At 40.1% G+C, this 23,231-nt stretch overlaps 2 protein-coding genes across 3 annotated transcripts; both read left to right on the top strand.

Moving 5' to 3' along the window:
- The first annotated feature begins 9,673 nt into the window (after window positions 1-9,673).
- Window positions 9,674-13,536, top strand: CUNH5orf51 (chromosome unknown C5orf51 homolog). Its single transcript, XM_042804828.1, has 6 exons — window positions 9,674-9,885; window positions 10,387-10,487; window positions 10,861-11,007; window positions 11,396-11,527; window positions 11,709-11,823; window positions 13,108-13,536. Exons 1-6 carry the CDS (start codon window positions 9,783-9,785, stop codon window positions 13,395-13,397), a joined length of 888 nt encoding a protein of 295 aa, XP_042660762.1. The 5' UTR covers window positions 9,674-9,782; the 3' UTR covers window positions 13,398-13,536.
- On the top strand, window positions 13,186-21,755 carry FBXO4 (F-box protein 4). 2 transcript variants are annotated; one of them, XM_032993253.2, is made up of 7 exons: window positions 13,186-13,300; window positions 14,002-14,237; window positions 15,862-16,082; window positions 17,091-17,166; window positions 17,679-17,857; window positions 18,722-18,897; window positions 19,914-21,755. In XM_032993253.2, the coding sequence occupies exons 2-7, from the start codon at window positions 14,023-14,025 to the stop codon at window positions 20,001-20,003; spliced, it is 957 nt and encodes a 318-aa protein (XP_032849144.1). In that variant the 5' UTR covers window positions 13,186-13,300; window positions 14,002-14,022; the 3' UTR covers window positions 20,004-21,755. The 2 variants fall into 2 exon arrangements, with proteins under 2 accessions (XP_032849144.1, XP_032849150.2); XM_032993259.2 differs by lacking the exon at window positions 13,186-13,300 and adding an exon at window positions 13,620-13,860.
- Window positions 21,756-23,231: the final 1,476 nt, after the last annotated feature.

The raw sequence follows: 23,231 nt of genomic DNA on the forward strand, positions 1-23,231 counted from the left end.
TCGAATTTTTGCCGAGAATTTTTGCTGCAAGAAGGCAACAAAACAGGAAAGTTTTTTTCCCCCCATGGCCAAGCTGAAAGAATTAGGTTCTTACACATGCCGTAACAATGGTGTAAACATGTAAAGGTAAACATAACGAAAGAAACAGGAAAAGAAACAATAAACTGAACAGGAATCCTGAGCAGCTGTCACACTGCAAGTCAGATCATGTTTGGTAGCACTACTGCAACAGGCTTTTCCGGATTCTGCAATGTAGTGTTATATTAATAAACTGCATGGGGTAGTTTCAAACAAACCCCATCAGCAAAAGAATGTACTTTAAACTCAGAACCTAGGAGGACTTTGTAAAACTACTGGTGAAGAAATCTTTTTCCTTGTATTTGATACAGAACTTACAAAAAAAAAATAGCTTTAAGATTATAATGCAGAACTTTGAGACACAGCAAACCAATGACACAGACACATACCCCCACACCCTGTACCTCACTGCGGCTAGTGCTGTACAGCAAGACTACGGGACAGCCGCCAGAGTTGGAAATCAAGAAAAGCAACACCTGCCTGGCCTGCAAGTTTCACCTCTAACTCTGGTTTCCTCTTTGAAACTTGGACTTTGCCATCCATTTCATGGGTGTGGAGCTTAACTGGCAAGCACCGTTTCTTGGGTACAAGACTCCAGCATGCGAACTCACGCATGCAATCCAAGCCCTTGTAATTATTTTATCATCCACTGACTAAGGAGCCAGTTCCCTCTGTGCGCTGATAAAATCAAGTGCCAATCCATTCTCATGTGAATTGTTTTGCCTGGTTCTTCTAGTCCATCAAGCTGTCGGAAGAACAGCTGTCTACAGTTCAGAACAGCTTCCCTCCTATATCAGTGGCTTGGGTAATATTCTCAATGGGCCAAAACTTACACACCTAATACAAAAAGCAGGCAGTCATTTCCTGTGACATTTCATTTCCCAGTCACAATCAAATGAACAGAAGAATTAGGAAGGTAACTTAACTTTTATATGAGATATATGGCAAAATCTGAAACTTTAACTTTTTTATAAGGTGATTTTGAATGAACACCTACCTTTCACTCCTCCATCTTTTTAAAAGGCCTCTTAGAATATCAGGTTTTCTGTCAGCTCTCCCCCAATTTTGGTAAGGTATATCCATCTGATTTTAAAGCTGGTTCTACAAATACAGACTCAAAAGGAGCTTGAAAGCCTGCTAAGCCTCAGCAGCAGTTCCCTGCATTTACAAGCACACAACTGCTCATTGCAAAGTTCTCGGGCCTCTTGCTCTCAATTTCACCAGCTCCAAATATCTCATCAAAGATCCAGGTAGTATGTTTCAGGGACCAGTTTGAAGCCATGCTCTTAACAGTTCACTGAAGACTTCTGTACTCTGCTTTTGGGGTTTTGCAGAGTTTCAGGAAACACAGTCATTTCAGACACCACTACCATGAAACTTACCTGTTAAAAGCTGGACTATATTGAGTGCACGGGTGGCACTCCATGGCATCCTGCTGAACTCTCAAACTGAAAAGGCTTCAAGGTGTTTTGACATTTGTATTCCTCCAGCACCAAGCCTGTCTTCACTCGAAAGGACAGGCCCCAAAGAGGTGCTACTTCTGTAACAAGTTTGTCATAATACCAACTGTAACCAGAAAGACTGAATTGAAAGTAATTCCTATGGGAATGGCAAAAAGAGTCTCAGATTCCAAGATAATTTTAAAGCACCTTTAGAATGTATAATTTATATGACTAGATTATTTATCCAAGTGATAAACATGATGCTTTTTGGTTGCAGTGCATTTAAATTGTTAATAAATTCAAGCAAGCACTTCCAGAATTTCATTCAGCTTGCAAGTTATCCACAACAGGAATCAGAAAATTTGTCAGCAATCTTGGATTTCCTATTTACATCCCAGGGTAAAACCTTGATTGCCATTATCATGGTTTGCCACTCCAGCAGCTGTGCACTGTAACAGAGGAATTATTTGTGACAAGAACAGGTCTTCCCAATCAGTATGCTTATATTTATTTTCTTACGCCTTTGAAATGTAGGGTATTTGGTTGAGTGTAGAATCAAGAGGGCACTCTTGGCAGTCACAGTCCCAGGTAGCAGATTTCCAGCAAGCCAACCAGAACACTGCAGACACTTCACCTTCTACTCCACACTCACTGTACAAGAAACACAGACTTCTTGCCCTAGCAAGGACAATACATGCATTTGCATGGTTGAACATTCAACCATAGTACAGGAAAAGGGTCGAGGAGCTTCTAACACAGATGAGCTTCCCATTCATGTTCATCTGAAAGATACAATTACATGAGCACAACTTAAAAGGCAGCATCATAAAGAGTGGGAAGAAGGGGCAAGAGCGCAGAGCAGTTGTTTAAACTAGTACTGTTCCAAGAGAAACTACGCAAAACTAAGGCATGACACCTCTGTCTTGCATTCTCAAGTACACATTGCTTCTTATCCATCCCATGATCCTTTCAGGAATGTTTTGGTTTGTTCTTTTTTTTTTTTTTTCTTTTTTCTCAAGAGAAACCCCAGAAGAACCAGAAAAGCTTTAGTGCTAAGTGCTACACAGATTAGTACAATACCCCAATTAGTAGATTTAATTTTGCTATGATCCAAGGGAATTAACTGTACAAAACCTCTTACAGTAGCACAAAACTTTACTAAAAGTCATATGAAGGTTCTCTGAGGGTACATTACACATTCCAGTTTCAGAAGAAAGTTACAGTCTCAGTTTACAGCCATCCAGATCAGCTTGGTGATCCAACTGCTGACTAGGTCCGTGGAAAAAACAGGCAGCATTCAGTCAGACAGGCAAGCTGACCCTTACACGCCAAACTGTCACGTGACTCTAGGATTAATGCCATTCAAGACTGGAACATGCAGTTAGGGATGTGAGTCTAGTCATTTGACCAAATGACATTACTTCTGCATTTGCTAGAAGTTGACTGTCAAGTAAAACGCTAAATTACTTACACAGTAAACTGTAACATTTGGGGACTTGGGTGAAGATCGCTGTAAGCAAATTCTCCCACACCAGTACGTACAGGAGCCCACTAACAAGATGTGGCAGGCACAACCATTCTTCTGGATGAAGGCATCCACAGTACACACCATTCTTTGATCATTAACCATATAATAGAAAAACACAGGTTTCCTTGCCTGCTGCAAGTAAACTGTTTAATTCCATTATAGGCGATTGTGCACTTTATACTTGCTTTTTAAAAAGAAACTACTTAGGCTTTCCCTTGAGCAGCAATAAGCAGTTCCTATTTGTCAGTTTCTAATGCTCCCTTCTTCTAGGGAGGCCACTTTAGAAGAGAGTGGTTCCAACATCAAATTTTAGTGCATGCCACTTCTAATAACCAAAAATCAAACTCCTAAATCATCTTGTATATTCAGAGCCTATTTAAATGCGAATAAGGTGCCATGTTGTCTCAGTTGCAGGTGACCACATTGTAAGAAAGCAGCTGGTTTATATTATGCCAGGACACCACCTGAACTATACAGAATAGAAAGTTGGTAGAACAAAGAACGGTCATGCAAGGTTAGGCAAACAAAACTATGACACACCTACAATGTCTACTAATAGTTTGCACTCACCTGCCTCTCCAGAATAAATATATTTCACATCTATTGACACAAAGGTAAAGTTCTGTTACAGATCAGCCCTATGCCCCAATTTCACATTTGGCATCAATAGGATGAACATCAAATGCTCTGACTTTGATATAGTTCAAACTGAAGGCATAGCCTTGTTTTAAGAGGCCTGACTGATTTTGATACTTCCTTATTCAATGCCATGACATTATCCACTATGACACTGAATTCTGGAAATCATTTCATAGTGCTTAATCCCACAAACATGGAGGAAATCTTTGATAACTGTCTTCCACTTTCTTAGCATTATGCTGGATAAATTCCAGTTCTACACCTCATCCCTGGTAATTACAGTCATACAGTGGAAGAGAGGGATAATATGCGTCTCCTTTTGTGAATCCGAGAAACATTTTAAAGGTGAGACCATAATACTGGCCATCTTTCTTATTGGTATTATTAGATACTACAGACTCATGAAGCTCACATACAATAAATAGACCCTTGTTTAATAGTTTCTAGGCATAAACACAAATATTTTTTTTATTTTCAAGAGTAGAAATATTTGCTTCATAGACTATAGTGATGAAATACATGCAAAGGACCAAATATTCAATATCCTATTTTAATATATTCAGTTTCTCTGAAGTACTTATATAAACAACATTTCTTATTATCCTCAACTAACACAGTTTATGGTGCAAGCCTGATATTGAAGACTGAGTGCAACAATCCAGTTGTTACTGAGAAGCTCTGATAAGTGAGCCGCAAAACAGACTGTGAAGCTAGCCACATCCTTTTAGTTCACCTCTTTCCTCACTAAAGCTCATCAGCTGATGCAAAATGAAACAAGATGAACCTGAAACAGACTTCAAACTTATTTTGAGCATACTTGTATTATGCAAACCCACAGGAGACAAGTATGACTAAATGTCATTAATACATATAAGTGAGTGAAAGGAGCAAATGTACGTTGGATTAATTTTTCTAAAGTGCTCTTTAGTTACTAGAAGTACACCATAACAGCAAAGCCTCATTCCTCAGACAGCTAAATCAGCATAATGCCTACCACACACACACAAATTCTGATCAAATCCTGAATTCACACCAACACCCGGTGAAATGGAATTTGTCCCTAATCTAGGTAGTTATGCTTTTGTACACTATCAAAGTTTGTAATTTTATTAAACAAAAACAGACCAAAGAAGACACTTCTCATTTCTTTTTTAACAAAATTATACCATTACTACGTAATATTTTATAAATACATCCCTAATTTAAGTAATTTACCAGAGATCAAATAAGTCTGTGAAATCTATTGTGCAGCTGAACATCTCATCTTCCCTAAGTCAACTCACATCTGTCTCAGTTATAATTACTGTATTAAATTCAGACACAGGTGTCTAACACTTAAATTACCTATAAAAATTTACAAGGATCAGATGTTATTCATGCTTGCAAAATAAGGGCATAAATTTATTCTTGAAATCATACTAATTCAGTGTTATTTTAAGATGCTGTACCAAATATGGTATTACCATTTCTCCCTGGTTGTACATGACTTAAAGCAAGTTGCTATAAACTCAGATTAGCCAAGTACATCTGTATTAATATCCGTCGTATCTTCTCTGTTCATTTCAAAGACAAATTTTGACCACAGACTCTAAAACTGTTAGGAATCTGCTAAATAAGGGATGATGGCTGACATTTAAAGTCTTGTTAGGTCAGGTCTAATCCAGTTTTTCCATCTCTGTCTTTCCATGTCATTTTTCCACTACTAACTACTTCCACCTCCACTCATAGCCTTTTTTCCCTTATTTTTTTTTCATTTTTTTCCCCCTCTTTCTTTTAACATTAAGAGTCAATTCATAAACCAAAGGAAGCAGTAAGTAATTCACTAATCATCACCAGGCCTAGTAGCCTCTGATCAGAGGACTAATTTGCTGAAAAGAAGGCCCCTTTCTTCCAGCCTCCTTCCTAGAGTTCAAAACAGCACACAATCAGAAGGCTGAGGGGTGCCCTGATGGCGGCCTACACCTTCCTCACAGGGGGCAGTGGAGAGGGAGGTGCTGATCTCCTCTCTCTGGTGACCAGCGATGGGATGTGAGGAAAGGGAATGAAGCTGTGTCAGGGGAAGTTCAGGTTGGACATTAGGAAAAGGCTCTTCACTGAGAGGGTGGTCGGTCACTGGAACGGGCTCCCCAGGGAAGTGGGCACGGCACCAAGCCTGGCAGAGTTCAGGGAGTATCTGCACAGCGCTCGGAGCCCCGTGGTTTAGTTTCAGGTGGTCCTGCCAGGAGCAGGGAGTTGGACTTGATGATCCTGATGGGTTCCTGCCAATTCAAGATATTCTGTGATTCTACAAACATATACAGTTCACTTGAACCCAACAGAATTTCTGTCTTGGCTACTTTCTCAAAGAATTAGTATGAGTTCATTGTCACCACACTTAGGTGCCATAGTTCAAGAAGATTTGAACCACTTGCACAACTTCAACGTTCTCGAAGCTGCTAATAATAAGTGTATCAATCATTGCTGTGCAAAGCTGCTTTCTCTAGACAATTCTGTATTTTTAATTAAAGCTAAAAACATTTTGCTACTTTGGATAATACTAATTATACAGAGGAACAACACACTTGTGTTTAAATATTGTTTCTTCAACTTTCAGAAATAGAAGATGCCACAGAATTTTAAAGCAAGGCAGATTCTGTATATCCAAGACATTAGTTGTTTTAATACGTTCAAAGTTTTCAGGTATTCAGAGATGTCAGGCTAGCCCAGTTTCACAGTTATATATATCAGGACAGTTAGTAAGTGTTGATGAAATACCCCAGGACAAAAATAATTCCCAAGTGTTCCATAGTTACAACCACTTTGTTCTCTAGCAGCATACAAATTTATACACACAGATCTCAGGACAGAAAGAGTATGTATATGGTTTGGAAGGTAAGAATCAACAGAGTCTACCTGTAGCAATCTACAGAATCTACTTTACATTCGCACCATATATACATACATGCACACACACACAGAGATATATTTACATATAAACCCAAAATAACAGGGGAACAGCAGTGGCAATGCCATATTCTTGGCTCTGGCCAACAAAATCATCACACCTTTCCCTCTTCCATCAACCGCAACTGTTTACACACCACAACACTTTTCCTGTTGTGCTTCTACCAATTTAGGAACAGAGCCTGTCACCAAACATCCAACACCCTACACATTCTCTTATGAGTAACAATAGCCTTAACAACAGGTAGTGCCAGGCACTTAAATATCACAGATCCCTTCACCTGAGATCATTTTACCATACTATATATTCTCTAAATTGGAGTGAAATGTTTTTTTGCTTCAACAGAATTTATGTTAAGTTTCACCCAGAAAGAGTGTTTCCTCTTAAACATGGAAGATTTTCAGAAAAATAATGGATGCAACATTATCTTTGTGTGAAGCTCTGAGAATCTGAATTTTAAGGTCTCCCAGCCCTGAAAAGAATGGTGAAAAGTAGCAAACCCCAAACCAGGCCATTCTCTTTCAAGTATCTGGCAACAACTTTATCTAAACCCGTTCTAAGCAAAACAAAAATATAATGCAACTTTAGGTCAGTATTCTCTCAAATAACCAGACAACTAGTCTTTCACCAGTCTTCAGACCAAAGCACTTTGCAAGGTGTGGGAAGAAGGCTAGCACACTAACTCCACAAACTACAAAATGCAGCTTAGGAGTTTGGTGCCGGAGGGATTGCAGCTGGAGTAAGAGATGGACACGGGCTTGTTCAGGGGCCACTCAGGCCAGGAGCGAGGCAGAGCCCTGGGGGATACGAGGAGGCAGCACCCCACCCTGGCTGAGCCCAGCCACTGTTCCAGGCTCTGCTGTCCCTCAGGTGTCTGCCCTGAGGTCCTGCCACCACCATTCCCTGCAAATCAACTCCCAATGGGGAGTACGCACTGTATCAGACAAGAAGAACACTGGAAATTCAGTACAGATGTCTTCTGCTCCCTCATACGTTTTATGGCAAAACCTGGCTGAGGGGAAATAAATTTTAAAAATCCACTGAAAATCTTTCAGATCCTATTCCTCAGAGAAGTGGCCATCACCCACTTTTTTTAACATTTGTAGCAGCAGCTGTTTTACCAGCTTGGTATTAACAGAAACACACTCTTCCATCTCAGCCACTGATGAAAAAGAAGGTTTCACTGTATATTTAAAGAAAGAGTAACAATTTATGGGGAAAAAAAAAAAAGTCATTGCTTAGACATTTGGCTTCCAAAACAGATACAGCTAAAGTAAGCTGCAGCAGTGCCTGAAGCACAGGAACTAAAAAAAGATACAACTTCCTTGATCAAATGAGTCAGAACACAACAACCTTTGGTTTTGGTTTGGTTTGTGTTTTTTCATTTTTTTTACAAGAGACATCTTGAAATCTGGATGACATCTCCTTCACTATTAAGGGCTGATCCACCTGCCCGCTTGAGTAGTTACAAAGAGAGTAACTAGGCAAACAACACACAAAACCACAGCTGGGTATTGTAAGAGAAGGAAGGGCAGGACCAAACAAGCAAAGGATCTGAAGAAGGGAACTCACCAACGCACAGTGATTCTTCAGTCCCAAAACTGACAATATGAGAATTGCTGTATTTCACTTAAAACATTAAAGCACCATCTCCTCTACTCTCAGGTATGATACGGTTAACTACCATAGTAATTTCAGTATTGTTAACACAGCAGCTGTTCCTTAGATGAAAAATAGTATCTGGCTATGGACTATACAGGAATAAATGACAATACCTATCCAACCGAAGCATTGAGAGATTTCTTCTAGAAATCAAACCACTTCTGGAAGCAAGCACAATTTTGCCTTTTAGATTTTACTTTTTTGTTGTATTTGATCTGTTTGGCAACTCCTTCATAAGACATAAACACACGCAACAGCAAGAACATCTGTGGAAGTAGACAGCTTTTCACTACCTAAAGTACCACAGTAAACAGCATGTTTTTCCTTTTTTCTGTTTTTTTTTGGGGTTTGGTTTTTTTTTTTTTTTTTGCAGGGGAAGAGGTGGGGATGTTTAAGTACTTTGGTGGGACACAGACACTAGCAGAATGAACACTATATGGCTTGAAAAGGTAGAATGTCTTTAGTCAATTATTCTTTCACAATAGCCAGGCTAACAAAATCCCGAATATTGTGTGAGCTCATGACACATTAGTCCAAAGGACACAGAGGTATTAGCTTCCTCCAGGCAGGTAGAGAGATGGAGAAAGCTAGAGAAGCAGTATAGTGAAATACAGCATTTTTCGAACTATACAACATAAAATATTTGATATTTTACTGTGGGGTAGTAGCAAGATTTTGTTAAAAATAAAACTTACTGGTTTTCCCCTCTTATCACGAAAGCTGCTTAGCACTTCCGAAGTTCATGGAGTGTGCTTTTTAAAGTTGGGACAAAAAATTCGAGGTCAAGTCTCATTCCTCTAACCAAAGGTACATGGTTTCAAGATCATTTAATTTCTGAGTTGCATCTCTATGTGCTAAGTAATCCAATACTAAAATAGAAGTTGAAAAACACCAACAAGGATGTACTTGATGATGAAAAATATGGCTTTGGTGTTAAAAATTCTCATTGCCTTTCAGCATTCATTTCAGTTCGCTTATGGGCAAGAGCTATTTCGCATGAGTCTGGGGAGCGTCGTTTGATAGGGGCAAGTCAGAGACATCCCAAGAACTCACTCTGACACGGATCTGCAGAAACTATAAATGTCCGTTACAAAAGAACGTTAAAGTGCAGATAAAGCTGAAGTCCCTGCCTTCACAAGTCTTGCCGCAGCAGGCCCAGCTGCCGTTTCACCGCCTGCCCGCCCAGCCCGAGGCAGTACTGGGGAGGCCCGAGGCGCCCCGGTCGGTCTCCCCGCTGCCGGGGCCGGCAGGTCAGCCAATGCCCACCGAGCCCCACCGCCGCTGCGGTGGGAGCCGGAGGCCGAGCTGCAGCGCCGCCACGTAGCCATTCCGGCTCCCCACAACCGCCGGCCCCTCAGCGCTGCTGCGCCTGCGCGCCTCTACCCGCCGCGGCGCCGGCGGCCGGCCCGCCGCCAGAGCCGCCCCCATGGCCGCCTCCAGCCGCGGCGGCGTTGCGTGTAACGGGGCGCGGTGACGGGCGGCGGCAGCGATGGCGGAGGCCGCCGAGGCGTGGGCTGCGGTGTCCGCCCTGCGGCCGCGTCTGGCGGCGCTGGGCCGGCGTCTGGCGGCGCCCGGGGGAGCGGGCGGCGACGGTGAGGGGCCGCGGGCGGGCGGGCGGTAGCGGGGCTGGGCCCGGCGGTCCCACTCTGCCCTCTGCTGCCGCCTCCCGCAGCGCCGCGGGAGCGGGCCGAGGGGAGCGGAACCCTCGCTCCAGGGCAGCGGCAGAGCGCTCCGCTTCTCCCTCATCCAAGGAGGCGGCCCAGGCCGCCGTCTGGAGACTTTTCTGCCGAGCAGGGCGGCTGAGGCCTCAGATGCGTAGCGGCGCGTTAGCAAGCTCTGCCTTTGGTACATAATTCGTCTGTGAATGAAGTATGTGGAATTGATTTTGAAACGTCAGATCGTAACCATGAATGCCCTTGATTTATTCGTGAGAGGTGTAAGCTAAAAGGACAACCTGCCTGTTTAAATGCTGTATTATTCAGCTGCTCTTGTAGATCCTGCAACGATGGATAAAACCGTAAGAAGTGAAAAGGGAGAATAAGCAAGGCTGAGTGGTTTCTCAGTGCTAAGGAAGTGTTGTGTTCTTCTTTCAGATGTCTTCTTAGCAAAGGGCTCTGCTACTCTCGACAAATTGAAGGACCTCTGTAACAAAGGAAAAGAATGTCCTTCCATGCTTTTGCAGCTCTATACACAGGTAGTATATTTAAATAATTAAAATCTCGAGAAAATCTGTGTAGAGCATGAGAGAGGGTTGGGTGTGGGAAAGAGCGTACAGCAGAAAGGAATCTGTTAATTGGTGTGTGCCATGGACACCCATGAAGTGCAGGGCTGCTTTTGTCTGGATTAGAAGGTAACATTCAATAATAATTGTGCTGGTATTGTAAGGCCAAAGAGATTTGAGTTTATGTTCAATGTCAACAATACTACAATACTTGCAGCTTTTGTAAACTAAATAATAAAAATTACCTTAAAACTGTAATGTTTTATAGACTGTAACAACTTTGTATGTTACGTTTGATTATTTTGCTGGTAGCATTTTTACATTGTCTATCTTCTTGTTTTCATAGGCTGTCTTAGATATTACATACTTTGAGGAAAACCAGCTTGTGGATGAAGATTTTCCAGAAGAATCTTCATTGCAAAAAGTTAAAGAACTTATTAGTATTCTTTCAGAACCAGAAGACCTAGTGCAGGAATGCAACATACATGAAGAAGTAGGTACTGACATTATTCAGACTGAAAATGTATTATTTAATTACTTAAAAGTAAAAAATCTGAAACAAGATAGTAGTATTTGTATTTTGATGGGCAGAATTTAATGTATTTTGAAAATTTTTCAAGTCTTATTTGTATTTAAATAGTGATTCCTGAAAATATTTTTTCAAATAACTTGTTGCATGCCCAGAATTTTTCTTGCTAACATTTCATAATTCCATGTGCTTTTGGCAGTTTGAACTCAAAGTATTAGGCTTGTGTCTGTGAATGTTTCTGATAAGTACAGCCTTTAAAGTTTGAGACTTAGCGTAACACTGTTTACATGTGTATATGAGAAGTTCAGATGGTTTACTTTTGGGTTAGCCAGTGTGTTGGATTTTATTTCAGCCCATCAGCATCCTCGGTGCAGAATTACTAGAATGCCTTTACTGGAGAAGAGGCGCCTTGCTTTACATGTATTGTCATACAGCAAAAGAAAGGAATGAATGGCTACGAGAAAGCATTACCATATTTAGAAAGGTAAAGAAGACTGAAAAGTTCCATGAGCATCTGAATACAGTTTTAAAGTTTGATTCTTTGCTTTTAAAATATAGCTTGGGGCTTTTTTTTCCTTTTAAATCGGGTTTGGGGAAGTATTCATGGATATCATTAAATTAATCAGAATTTACATAAATTTTTTTTTTTTTTAAACTGTACTCAGTGTCTTCATGATGGAGTCCATTACCTGATGAAGATGATTAGCTTCAGATACCCTCTTCAGCTAAATGAAGATGTCTCACTTCAAGATAAGGACACAGCTAGATTACTCAGTGAAGGTAAAAGAAAAAAACAAACCCTCCAAAAACCCTACAACCCGCTTCTTTTAAAAGCTGTTCCACTTTATTAAATTATTTATTGCATATTTTTGTTGTTTGACTTCATTTTATTCAAAAACTGTCACTTTTTAGAACAAAAAAAAATAATAGATGAGACATAAGCTGTCAGCAGTGCTCTTCACACACACCCCCCCCAATCTTCTTTTTGAGTCATGGATTTTAGGAGGTGGGAGTGCTCATTTTCTCTTACATTTTTGAGTGCACTGGAGCAAAGTGAACCGAAGCAATGGATGTCTCAATCACAGCATGTGTGTTTTACAGCCATATAATTGTCAATTTACAAATGTTGACAGCACAAATATGACTGCAAAGGGTGCATGATATTCCTGTGTTGGTCTTTCTGTTTAGAGCTAGAACACAGATGTAAACACAGATTTACTGACTTTGCACAGGTAGAAGGTACATGCAGAATTGGTTAGATATGGCAAACTTACTCTTTCTGTCTCCACTTTATGTAAGAAGTCCCATGACTGTAGTACGTTTACGTGAGGATCTGAGGCTGCATCAGTGTGATGCAGCAGGAGGGGATTTTTATAAGGTAGAACAGCCGATGCTGGGGACACAATATCCACATTCTGCACACTCAGAACTAGCTCTACTCTGGCTGTGAGGGGATGGAGCACCATCTTGTTTAATTCCATCTGAAAATTACATTGTTCCAGTTCGGCTCAACAATGCAAAGCCAAGTTCAGTAACTGATTTGTAGATTTATTTAGCAGGATTTTTTTTTCAGTGACCATGAACACGTATGTGTCTTTTTATTGAAGTACTTAAGTTGCTCCTGGTTAACGTGAATTAAGGTGATGCTCAAACAGCATCTTCTTTCAGGTTTAAATTATGGGAGGCACAGGAATATTCTAAAATAGTATGCATAATCATGCCTGTGCCTAATGGATTGTAAAGAAATACTGAAATTCTCTAAGATAAATAGGCAAACACAATTATCAGAATAATGTTTATATGGAAATTTTAAAGATTTTAGCATTACAGAGGTGGAAAGTGGATAGAGTAATGAACAAGGGCTTGATCCAGGTTGTCTTCTGGGCAGTGTCAGTCATCTCATGGTTAAAATTTGGGGGTTTATATATTATATTGAATTTATGAAATAATATTATACCGCCTTTTTGGAATTTTTTTCCAGTGTTAATGAAAAAAAAAAGTTAACAAGCTGTGTACTTGCTTATAACAGAACAATAAAGTACCTGATCCTAATTATTTTTGCAGGTATATTTAGCGACACTCACTTACTGGCAATGATGTACAGTGGAGAAATGTGCTACTGGGGATTGCAGCATGGTGGAGAAGGAAAGCAGGAAAGCCTCGAGACAGTAGATTGCATCTCTAACAGTGACCTGAGCTGCAGATCACAGAGCATGTTGCTGGATTTCAGAGAAACCGGCAGAAACATGTTAATGAAGTATGTGGCTGTATGTGAGGGACCTTTAAAAGGCCAAGGGTGGAACACAGCAACTGCGAAACAAATGTTGTGTTACTTCGTGAAATGCCAGAGCTAAAGCAGGCTGCTCTGGCTGTGCTGGAAGAAACCTTGTGTCCCAAGAGCACCCTTGGGGAGGTGGTCTGTGCGTCGGTCTCTGACCGTTCTTCTAATCAAAATGTATACTTTTATTGCATTAAAAACATGCCTTCAAAGAACTCATGGAATACGGGTCCAAAGTCTAATCAAGTATTTCGGGGAAGTGGGGGGGGAATTACAAAAAAAAAATGTGATGAACTGTCCTGTTTCTCCGCCGGCCGGCGCCGGCGCGTTGGGTGCGAGGCGCGGCGGCGGCGCTCGGCGCCATGGCGGCCGGCGGCGTGGAGGAGCGGGGCGGCCTGGAGGCTGTCGTGCGGGGTAGCTTTCGCCTCCTCCGGGAGCGTTGGGCGCGGCGGATCCGCGACCGCGGCGGCACCGCGGGTCCCCCGCCTCCAGCGCTGCCGGAGGAGGCGGAGGAGGTGAGCGCCTTGCAGGCGCTGCCGGTGAGTGGGGGCCCGGTCGCGGGGAACGGGGTAGTGCCGGGGAGGGGGGCGGAGGGAGAGTGGGAAGCTCGTCATCCCGCCTCTTGCATCCTCACTGCTTAATTCCCGAGTCGTTAAACCGCTGCTCTTGACGGCTTTCAGATCGACGTGCAACTGAACATCATGTCCTTCCTCTCGCCCCAAGATTTGTGCCATTTGGGAAGCACGAGTTGCTATTGGAGGGCGGCTGTGCAAGATCCGTTGTTGTGGAGGTATTTTCTCCTGAGGGATCTCCCCTTTTGGACATCCGTTGATTGGAAATCGCTCCCAGATGTGGAGATTTTTAATAAAGCCTTTTCGGAAGTCAGCGATAATGCGCTGTACGATTACAAGGCAGTGTAAGTATCTTCTCTTACGCGACTTACAGCCGCTACAGCAGTAATATTCAGCCCACAGGCATTTTTCATAATCTACACCAGTAATCCTGTGCTGTAAGCTGCTGCTTACGTTTTGATGTGTCTCAAATCCATTGTTTATTTTGGAAATACAGTTTCCTACTGTTTGGTAGTTTGGTCAGCTCTTTTATGTTTAGAATTGAACAAGAATGTAAATAAAGCCAAAGCTAACATAAAAAAAATGAAAGCTTTTTGTGATCTACATGTCTATAGTACCACATAAATACAGTCATCTTGGAAGCTGTGTGTAGTGTTGATAAAAATGTGTTCTTTGCTCTCAGTACAATTACAAATAATTTCTTTAATAAAAGTACTACATCTTCAAACTATGAAAAATTGAATGAATCTTTGTTTTTTTATCTCACCTGGAAGTTGTTTTTTTTGAATGTGCAGAGAATAACGAGTGGTATTGCTTTAGCTCTGGTGGTCAAAGGCCATAAGACAAAGACTAATACAGTTGAAAAACATAGCAACACTCTTAATGTGTTTAGATGACTGAGAAGAACTGTTAAGCAGATTATTCTGTGGTTTTGTTTGTTTTTTTTTTTAATTTCTTTAAATTCCCTTAATTAATTTGCAGTATTTTTTTTTTTTAATTGGCAGTAAAATTCTCCAAAGGTGGTTTCATGAAACTGTTGCTTCATTAAGTGCACTAACCTCTGCAATCTCTGTGCCTTCCATCCCCACTTTACAGATGGGAAAGATGTACCCAGAATTTGAAGTGCAAAATACCTGCTGATTTTGAACATTGGATTTAAGTCTCTTTGGGTCTGAATACTTCATAGCACTAGCTATTTAAAATCACCTGTCGCCAATTTCCATTGTGTCTGTGAGCACTTAATGGTTTTTCTGGTCTGAACTGAAGCATCTTGTTTCAGGTGTAGAGGAGCACACATTTAATATATCCTTGAAGTGATTTGTCCAGCAGCATCCTACCATGGCCTCAGAAGCAAAAACTGAAGCTGCTTCTCCGAGATGCCTTGTTACTTCTATGACTGCTACTTCTTTCCCTTGGTTCCCAAAGTCTTTTCATGCCTTCTAGCTTCTGCATCAAATTGGCACATAAGCTTGCAGACAACACCAGTCTCCATTCACAACATATATTCTCTGTGGCTACATGGGAGATGGTCCTTTCCAGGACCTATTTCATAGTTAATAAACATAGCATCCATCTAATTAAGGTTTGAAAAGCACTCAAGTCTCCTATTTTTTTGTACTGTATGTGCCTCATCAGCTTTGATGTTATTTTACTGGTATTGTGTGTTCAGCAAGCATGGGGGAATTTGTAATTTTAGTTTACTTTGTTTTTTGAAGTGAACTAAAAGATCCGTACATAGAATTGTACTAAGGACCGGAAAGTCAGTATCTGGACTTCGAAAAGACCGATGCCTTTACCTGCTCTGTACTGGTGCTTGAAATCGTCAATTTGGAACTTTGTAATTTTTGACCCATGCTTGAGTTGTACCGGTAACAAAGCATGAGAAGTATGGGATCTAAATTTATGTTATTTGATTAATACTTCTTTTGTATTTTGTGTTTAATTTCTAGTTGCATCTATTTTACACAGATATAAAAAAAGCTGTCCTCAGAGTAGAAGAAGTTTGAAATCAAGCCGTCCCCGGTATGGGACTGTGACTTCCTTTTTGCAATCGCTGGTCACTCAAGCAGAGCCTCGCTTTGCTATGTTTGGGCCAGGTTTGGAAGAGCTGGACAACTCTTTAGTGCAAAAGATGATGACATGCCCGGAAATTCTGCTAGTAGCTGGCCTACCCCAAAGACAAATTCATGGTAATGCTGGTTTTGGTTTTGTTTGTTTGTTTGTTTTTTGTTGTTTTGTTTTGCTTTTTTTTTGTTTGTTTGTTGTTTATTCTTTAGTAGACAGATACAGCACAAATACATCGGGGGAAAATGAGAAAAGGGATGCTTTTTTCTCCCCTTGAAACTCAATAGCATAATAGTAAAAAAACCCACATATATTTTCTTTCTCTGTATTTATACAGAAGGATAAATCCAATGAACATTTGGGATAAAATTATAGCTGCAGTGAATTTATGACTAAATTTGCACCATGTCAAAGGGATCGTTTTGCTCCTTGTACTTCCATTTTGATCCTAAATTCCACGTCACACCTGGTGTTATAATGGATAAATGCAGACAGGACTTCCTTTAGATACTGCTTGCAATAAGTGGCTAAAAAACACACCTGTGTTTTTATGCAGGAACTCAAGACTGATCATTTATATGACTCAGTCTGGTGGTGTCAAGTGGTGTAAATTTCATCTAGAAGAGTTAGAGGAGCAGGTGAAGGATTTTTTTTCAATGTTTAAAAACACTATAACATTTATTTCAGCACAGCGGAATTGGAATAATTACATTTTATTTATAGAAAGTGTGAAAATATGATTTCTTAGCATTGCTGTCTTTTTTTCTCTCATGTCCTTTTCAATGCAGCTTGTTGTAAACAGACTAGAGCCTTTGCTATGCCAGTTTCAGCTAATAAATGCAGGTCTAGGTCCTCTCCAACTTAGATTTCTAGGTTCAAGTCTAAGTATCAGAAATATTGCTAATGCCTCTTTGTTTTCTTTTAATACTGTTGAATTTATTTCAATTAAATCGTGTGATCAGTTAGAGCATATGTAAAATTTCATCGTGAAAGAGTAAATCTGCTACCCCAAACAGCAACACCTAGGCTTGTATATATCCATTTTATAGCACCACTGGAATTTTCAGCCTATCACTTACTTGTATTCAGTAACCATATAGTTATAATCTCATATACTCATTTTTTCCATGTAGGAATTGGATCAGGAGTCAGTTTTCAGTTTAATAACAATCAAAAATTCAATATTCTGACATTGTATTCAACCACCAGGTAAGACTCGTTCTCCACCCCAAAAAAAAAGTACAGTTTCTTGGTTATTTCATACTTTTCCTCATGCTTTTGTCATGTAATTTTGTGTGCATTCACATGCATGGATATCCCTTTTAAATTGAAGCTTCAATGCAGATCTTCACTTTTTCTTTCTCAAACTGCTAAATTTTCACATGGAAGTAACAAAACGTTTCCAAATGTTATACATAGGAAATGTGTATGACTGATACATAACAGGTCTTTCTATCCCTCTTGATACCTTAATTGATTCTCTTTTGAAATACCATACAAACTCATCCTGGGGTGTATTTTCATATACATTGTGCAGATTGCTAGCCATCTGTATATGTACACTAGAAAAGAAGGGGATGTGGGAGGGGACAGAGAGAAATTAAACACTTCTTCTGGCTCAGGCCATTCTACTGTCCCTTTCCTGTGCTGCCTAGACTCTAAAAATTGAGTTTTTGCATTATCGATTAACCTGACTACTGAAATATTGAAATATCTTTCAGTGTGGAAAGGAGGAGAGCAAGGGCAGAGCAAGTTGTTGCTGTGAATAAGATGTTCTACCAAGAGAACAGCATAGTAGGGAATCAGCAAGCTGTGCACTACAATGTAATAGCTCAAGTGAAAAAGGTGTGCGAAGTAGTTGATGGATTCATTTATGTTGCTAATGCAGAAGCTCATAAAAGTAAGGGGTTTCTCTTTGTTCATATTTTGTGAATGATTGGGCTGTCATAAAAGACTAGAAACAATATGCAATACATCAAAATCCATGATTCTTTCAAATTCTGCCTCATTAGAGCCTTTTCTTCATGGCTTATCCACTTGAAGAGGTCCCCTGTCCTAAACACTCTCCCTCATCTCCCCTTGAGGGGTTATGGCCCCATTTTTTGCTTATGGCAGGTAGTGATATGATTGCTATTGAAGCTACATGTGGGAAATTATCTAGATTAAAAGAAAAACCACCCTGGACACGGGTAGGAGAAGGCTGAAATGCATTTATGATGGTGTAATAGCCTGGAGAAAGAATCTTCACCAGGAAAACTGCAGTAAAAGATGCAGTTAGGCCAAATCAGGATAGTCTTATCAGGGGATAATGCTAATACCTATTATGATAGTAGTCTTCACATTCATCAACTTTAAATTAAGGGAAAGGGCTGGCTCAGAAAAGAGGATAAAAAAGGTGTGAAGTGATATGCTAGAGAGAAAAGTATGGTCAGTAGAGAAGGGCTGCTCACGATGGTGTGAGTATTTCTTAATGGCTTGTTGCAGTTTTGATCTCTGTGAGGAACTTGTAAAACGCTGTGATGTTAAGGACTGGAATAGGCTGCCTGTAGTATCTACAGAGATTTTAAAATAAAATCTAAGTGTGACATGAATGCAGATGATCCAGCCTTGTCAAAAGCAGAACTAGATAATTTGGCCATGTCCCTTTCATGTCCAAGCCCTCTATTTCCTCACCTCTGAAATCTTAAGTATTTGAAAAGTTGAAAAAAAAAATTCTTTGGATTTGCTTATGTTTAATACTAATATATTAAAAATTGTTTCTTAGAACACGATCGTCAAGAGGAACTGGCTCGTATTTTGGCAATGATTGATCCAGCTCTAGGGCCTCCGAATAGACCTCTGCTAGTTTTGTCCTGTGTCTCTCACTCTGCTGTGAAAAGAATTCCGTGTGTTTACATGGCACATCACTTGCAACTAAATCTGCTACATCAGCCCTGGATGGTATTTGCTTTTAAACCTTTATTTTCTATTTTTCTGTGGCTTAAATTTAATTTAAGTGTATGGTAGTTCCTGAACTGTAGTTACCTAAGCAAGTGTGCAGCTTTCAACACTAGTACACAAGCTTTCCACTTACGTGGAGATTTTAGTTGCTCTGCTCCTCTAACATGAAGAAGAACACAAGGGAGCTAAGTGGCTTGCCCGGGAACACACAAGAAACTTCAGAATGTCAGGAAGGACAAAATGCTGGTCTTGAAGGGAGTAAGGAGGCTTCAGTTAATTTAAATCTGAACTTCCTGAGTCACAACCCGCAGTCTTGGATGCAAGGTAGATTTTTCTGCTGTTTTCAGGAGACTGTTAATTGTTACTCATTTGTCATGGATTCAGTTTTTGACAAATTAGTTTCTTACCTGGCACGTGAGGGCCCGAACCTGTTCTTTTATGCTTTTCAAGCACAGTATATATCAGTATGGCTCAGTCATACATTATTTTTGGTGTATAGCTGAAGAATAATAATCAGAAAAAACAAAAATCTCAATTTAAGATAATTCCTCTGTTTTCATAAAGAAAATGTTTACAAGCTTTTTAAAAAACATACCATTTATAATAGCCACTTTACAACATGTTACAAAATCAGAGAATTATTAATATGCATTGAATTCTAAAGCTAGCAGCATTTTTGCTTTAAGAATTAAAAGAAGAATTTTCAAGTAGATTGTCATCCACGAAGTAAGTATAATGTTCCAGAATACCTGATGCAATGGTGGAAATAAAATTCACCTTGATACTAAGAATGCAAGGCTTTCCTATTGGATCTTATGGTTCATTTTTCAAAGAGTAGTGTTTCCTTTGTACCTTACTCTTAAGAAACCTATTTTGTCTAAGAGACCTTTAAAACAGTGGTAAGAATTTAGATTTGATGTGAATATTTCTGACTTTAAAGATAGACATGGAGTGATGCTAAAATGCTCTGACACCCTGTTACCTGTTATCTCTAATACATTAACTTACTTTTACAGGTGCAGAACACTGTAGCTGCAACTTTAGCTGGATTGCTAAATGGAATTGAATGGCTCCTGGAAGAAGCAAATTGTAAAAATGCACAGTAATGGAACTGTGCATTGTTTTACTGTATAGAGACTTCGGTGCTTTGCAGTTAGAGGAAATAAGAATCTTGTCCTGACAAAGCACTGTCAGAAGGGAGATGTAAAAGGCAAATCTGCTTATATTTCACTGCACATACTTTAATGATTAACATTCTTCCAACTATAGTCCTGAGTTAGAAGTATGAGTAGGATTGCCTAGATTCCAGCAGCTGATGAAGTGATTGGGGGGGGGCAATGTGGGTGTTTTGTTTTTTTTTTCTTTCAAGCTGGGACCTTTAGAGTGCAATCTTCTCTCACTAAATCTTATAATCTAATCTCTTCTGTAAATATACCTAACACTAGCTTAGTTTATCAGCACAGCCCTATGGCAGGCAACACACATTCATATGTATACATTTATAAGTATATTCAGTGGAGATGTTGACAGTGATGGTTCCCAACCAAAGATGATGTACTGCATGTTAAACAGTAGTAAGTTGACAGAAAGTAAGTCTTTCAAAAGGGTAATTTCCTCTGTATTTATTTCAGAAACAATGCCTAGACAAGAAATAACACCTGCAGGAGAATTGTTGGCCCAGAAGCAAACAAACTGCTGTGTATGAATTGGTTATTTGTTGTTGTGATCTTATTTATTAATCAACCACAAAAGATTCAGCATCTCTGCTTTCTGTTGCAGTGAAATTATTAGCTTGAACTGGACATACCTCTGATGTCACGAATAAATGTCAAATCATTAGTACTTTGGGATATTTATCAAATACATAGAACCTAGCGGTTACTCAAATAGTTGTGGCCATTTGCAGATGTGAAATGTACTTGGCTTGAAATTTTCTACACAGTTACAAATATTTTTATAAAAAGGGAAACATTTTAGAGCTGGAATTGCATTTTTCATATTGATGTCATTTGGATAGTCTTAGTCTTCCACTTTTTAAATGTTTTTTTAATTACTGGATGAATGATCAGCAATTTCCCTTAGATTTCTGGCCTGTGCACGTATTTGTTTTGTTCTGCTTGTTTTGTTTTGTTTTTTTCCTCTCTCTCCATGGAAATGCAATAGTCTAACTATTTTTCTCTTGGTACCTATATAAATTACTACATGGTGCACATCAGCTGTAACTGCCCCTCATTCTGGCATATGTGTGTGATGCTTAACACAGCTGTGTCAGAAACATTCTATTTGAGAAGTTTTTTATTTTTTAACGAACTAGGACAGGCACAGGAAGTGCCTTTTTTTCATCTTTACACACAACTCAGCTTTCTAGATGTTTTTATATGTCTTCTAATCAGGATGTGAGAGTTTCAAGGGAAAATCCCTGGAAGCTATACTATTGTAATTCTGTATTTGTTTTTTTTTTTTTTAGTGTTTTTATTTTTTGTTTTTTAATAGGGTATGTGTGCTTTGCCCTTTAAAATAGAGAAGACACAAAAGATTTGTGAGTATTTTGGGGGGAAGTTCCACACTTTGTGACTGGGTTTATGTGACTTTATTGCTAGTCATAATAATTCTGTAATGATCCTTGTGTAGATGGTTAAATGCAGCAACCTGTTGCTATGTTAGTTATTACAAATATTTTTTTTAAGCAAGATCCTCATTCTGCTTTCTTTATAAGGAATAAATTATTCTTTAAAGAGTGGTATTTACAATCTTTCTCTGTGTGTTAAGCCTGCCTGCATGTGTGCACACATGTGTGCATGCACACAAAATGTCTGCAGTCATGTTGTCCTAACTAATAAATTATCATCTCATCATTAGTCATTAATGAACAATGTTATTGTATGCTACCTCTTTAATTAACATATTAGTTCACTGTCATTTTAAAAGGTTAATATAATATAGGGGATAGAATTTTTCTTAACCTAGAGAACATCAGTTATATTAACATAATTCTTTATGTTATTGTATCTTTAAGAATTACAAGTTTTGGGGGTGCAGCCTAGGAAACAAATAGTGGGAAGCAGAAGTCTGTGCAGTCACAGAGCTCCAGCATCATAGGAATTGCAGAGGTGGTGGTGAGGTAGCTTTCATGAGTGAGTACTGTCGTGGATCAATACTGGCAAGGAAGATGAGCATGTGCGCTGTGCAAAGGAGCAGTTGAGATCCACAGAGGTATGCTATGGATGAGGCAACCAGCCTGTTGAGAATTCATATGCCAAATAGCTGCAGAGGTGCACTGCTGATTGCATTTAGTATTACCTTTAGATTTCACCTAAAACACTTCCTACTATTTGAATGCCTGAGTCTGCTGAGCTTGTCAGTTAAGCATAAGAAGCGTGATAAGTCAATTAAACTTGGGACTTCAATTGTTGCAAATTCAAAATTGGTTGGAAATGGAACATGAGAACATCATTAGAATGTATTTTTAAACTTTTGCATATATGAAACCAATTTTAAAAATTATTTGGTTTTGTACTTATCACAGTAAATGCAACTGGGATGAGTTTGTGAGAAGTAAAACTATGCAGCTCTGGATCCCAGAAGTCTTGCTCTCCTTGGGATAAAAGATTGCAACAGTGCCTGAAAGTAAATCACTTTCCGGCCCACTGGGGCAGGATGTTTATCTAAACAGTGGTCAAAAACTAAAATGTTAAAGTGACAATACATGGGATTCAGAAGAAAACTCGGTTACTGAGGCTCCGGAGGAGCTTACCCATAGAGAAAGTGGCTGTGCGGGAGCTCATTTTCAAGTCTTTGAAACTTAGAATAACAGACACGCCAGCTGCAAGGCAGTAGGTGAGGGTACCTGCCGAGCTCGCAGGAGAAGGCGGCAGCGTCCTGGCAGCGTCCCTGGGCCTGGCGGGGGTCTGGCAGTTCCTCCTGAGCGGCAGCCCGGGGCGCGCACGGGGGATGCAGCCGGGAGTGGCCGTGGGGACCCTTGGCTTCCCCGCGGCCCCAGCGCGGGGATGCGGCTCGCACTGGGTCCCACTGGATGGCACTGCTGATCCACACCAGGCACTGGCGCTGCCCGGGTGGCATGCCTACACCCTTTGCCAAAATTACTTCAAGTAAGCAATTTTACTCCCTTCTCAGAGATGGCAGCAAGCAGATGCAGTTACAGAACAGCTTACAGAAAAGAAAATCAACGTGTTTTTCAAAGGCTTATAGGCAGGGATACGCTGGCTCTTCTTCTGATCTGGTGGGTATCAATATGGATTTGTATGGTAGGACAAGTATTGCATCTAAGGAGAGTATCTGTAGTCACTGTCAGGAGGACGTATTGAAATTTGCTG

This window comes from Tyto alba, unplaced genomic scaffold, assembly GCF_018691265.1.
Source record: "Tyto alba isolate M040663 unplaced genomic scaffold, T.alba_DEE_v4.0 Super-Scaffold_42, whole genome shotgun sequence".
NCBI lineage: Eukaryota > Metazoa > Chordata > Aves > Strigiformes > Tytonidae > Tyto > Tyto alba.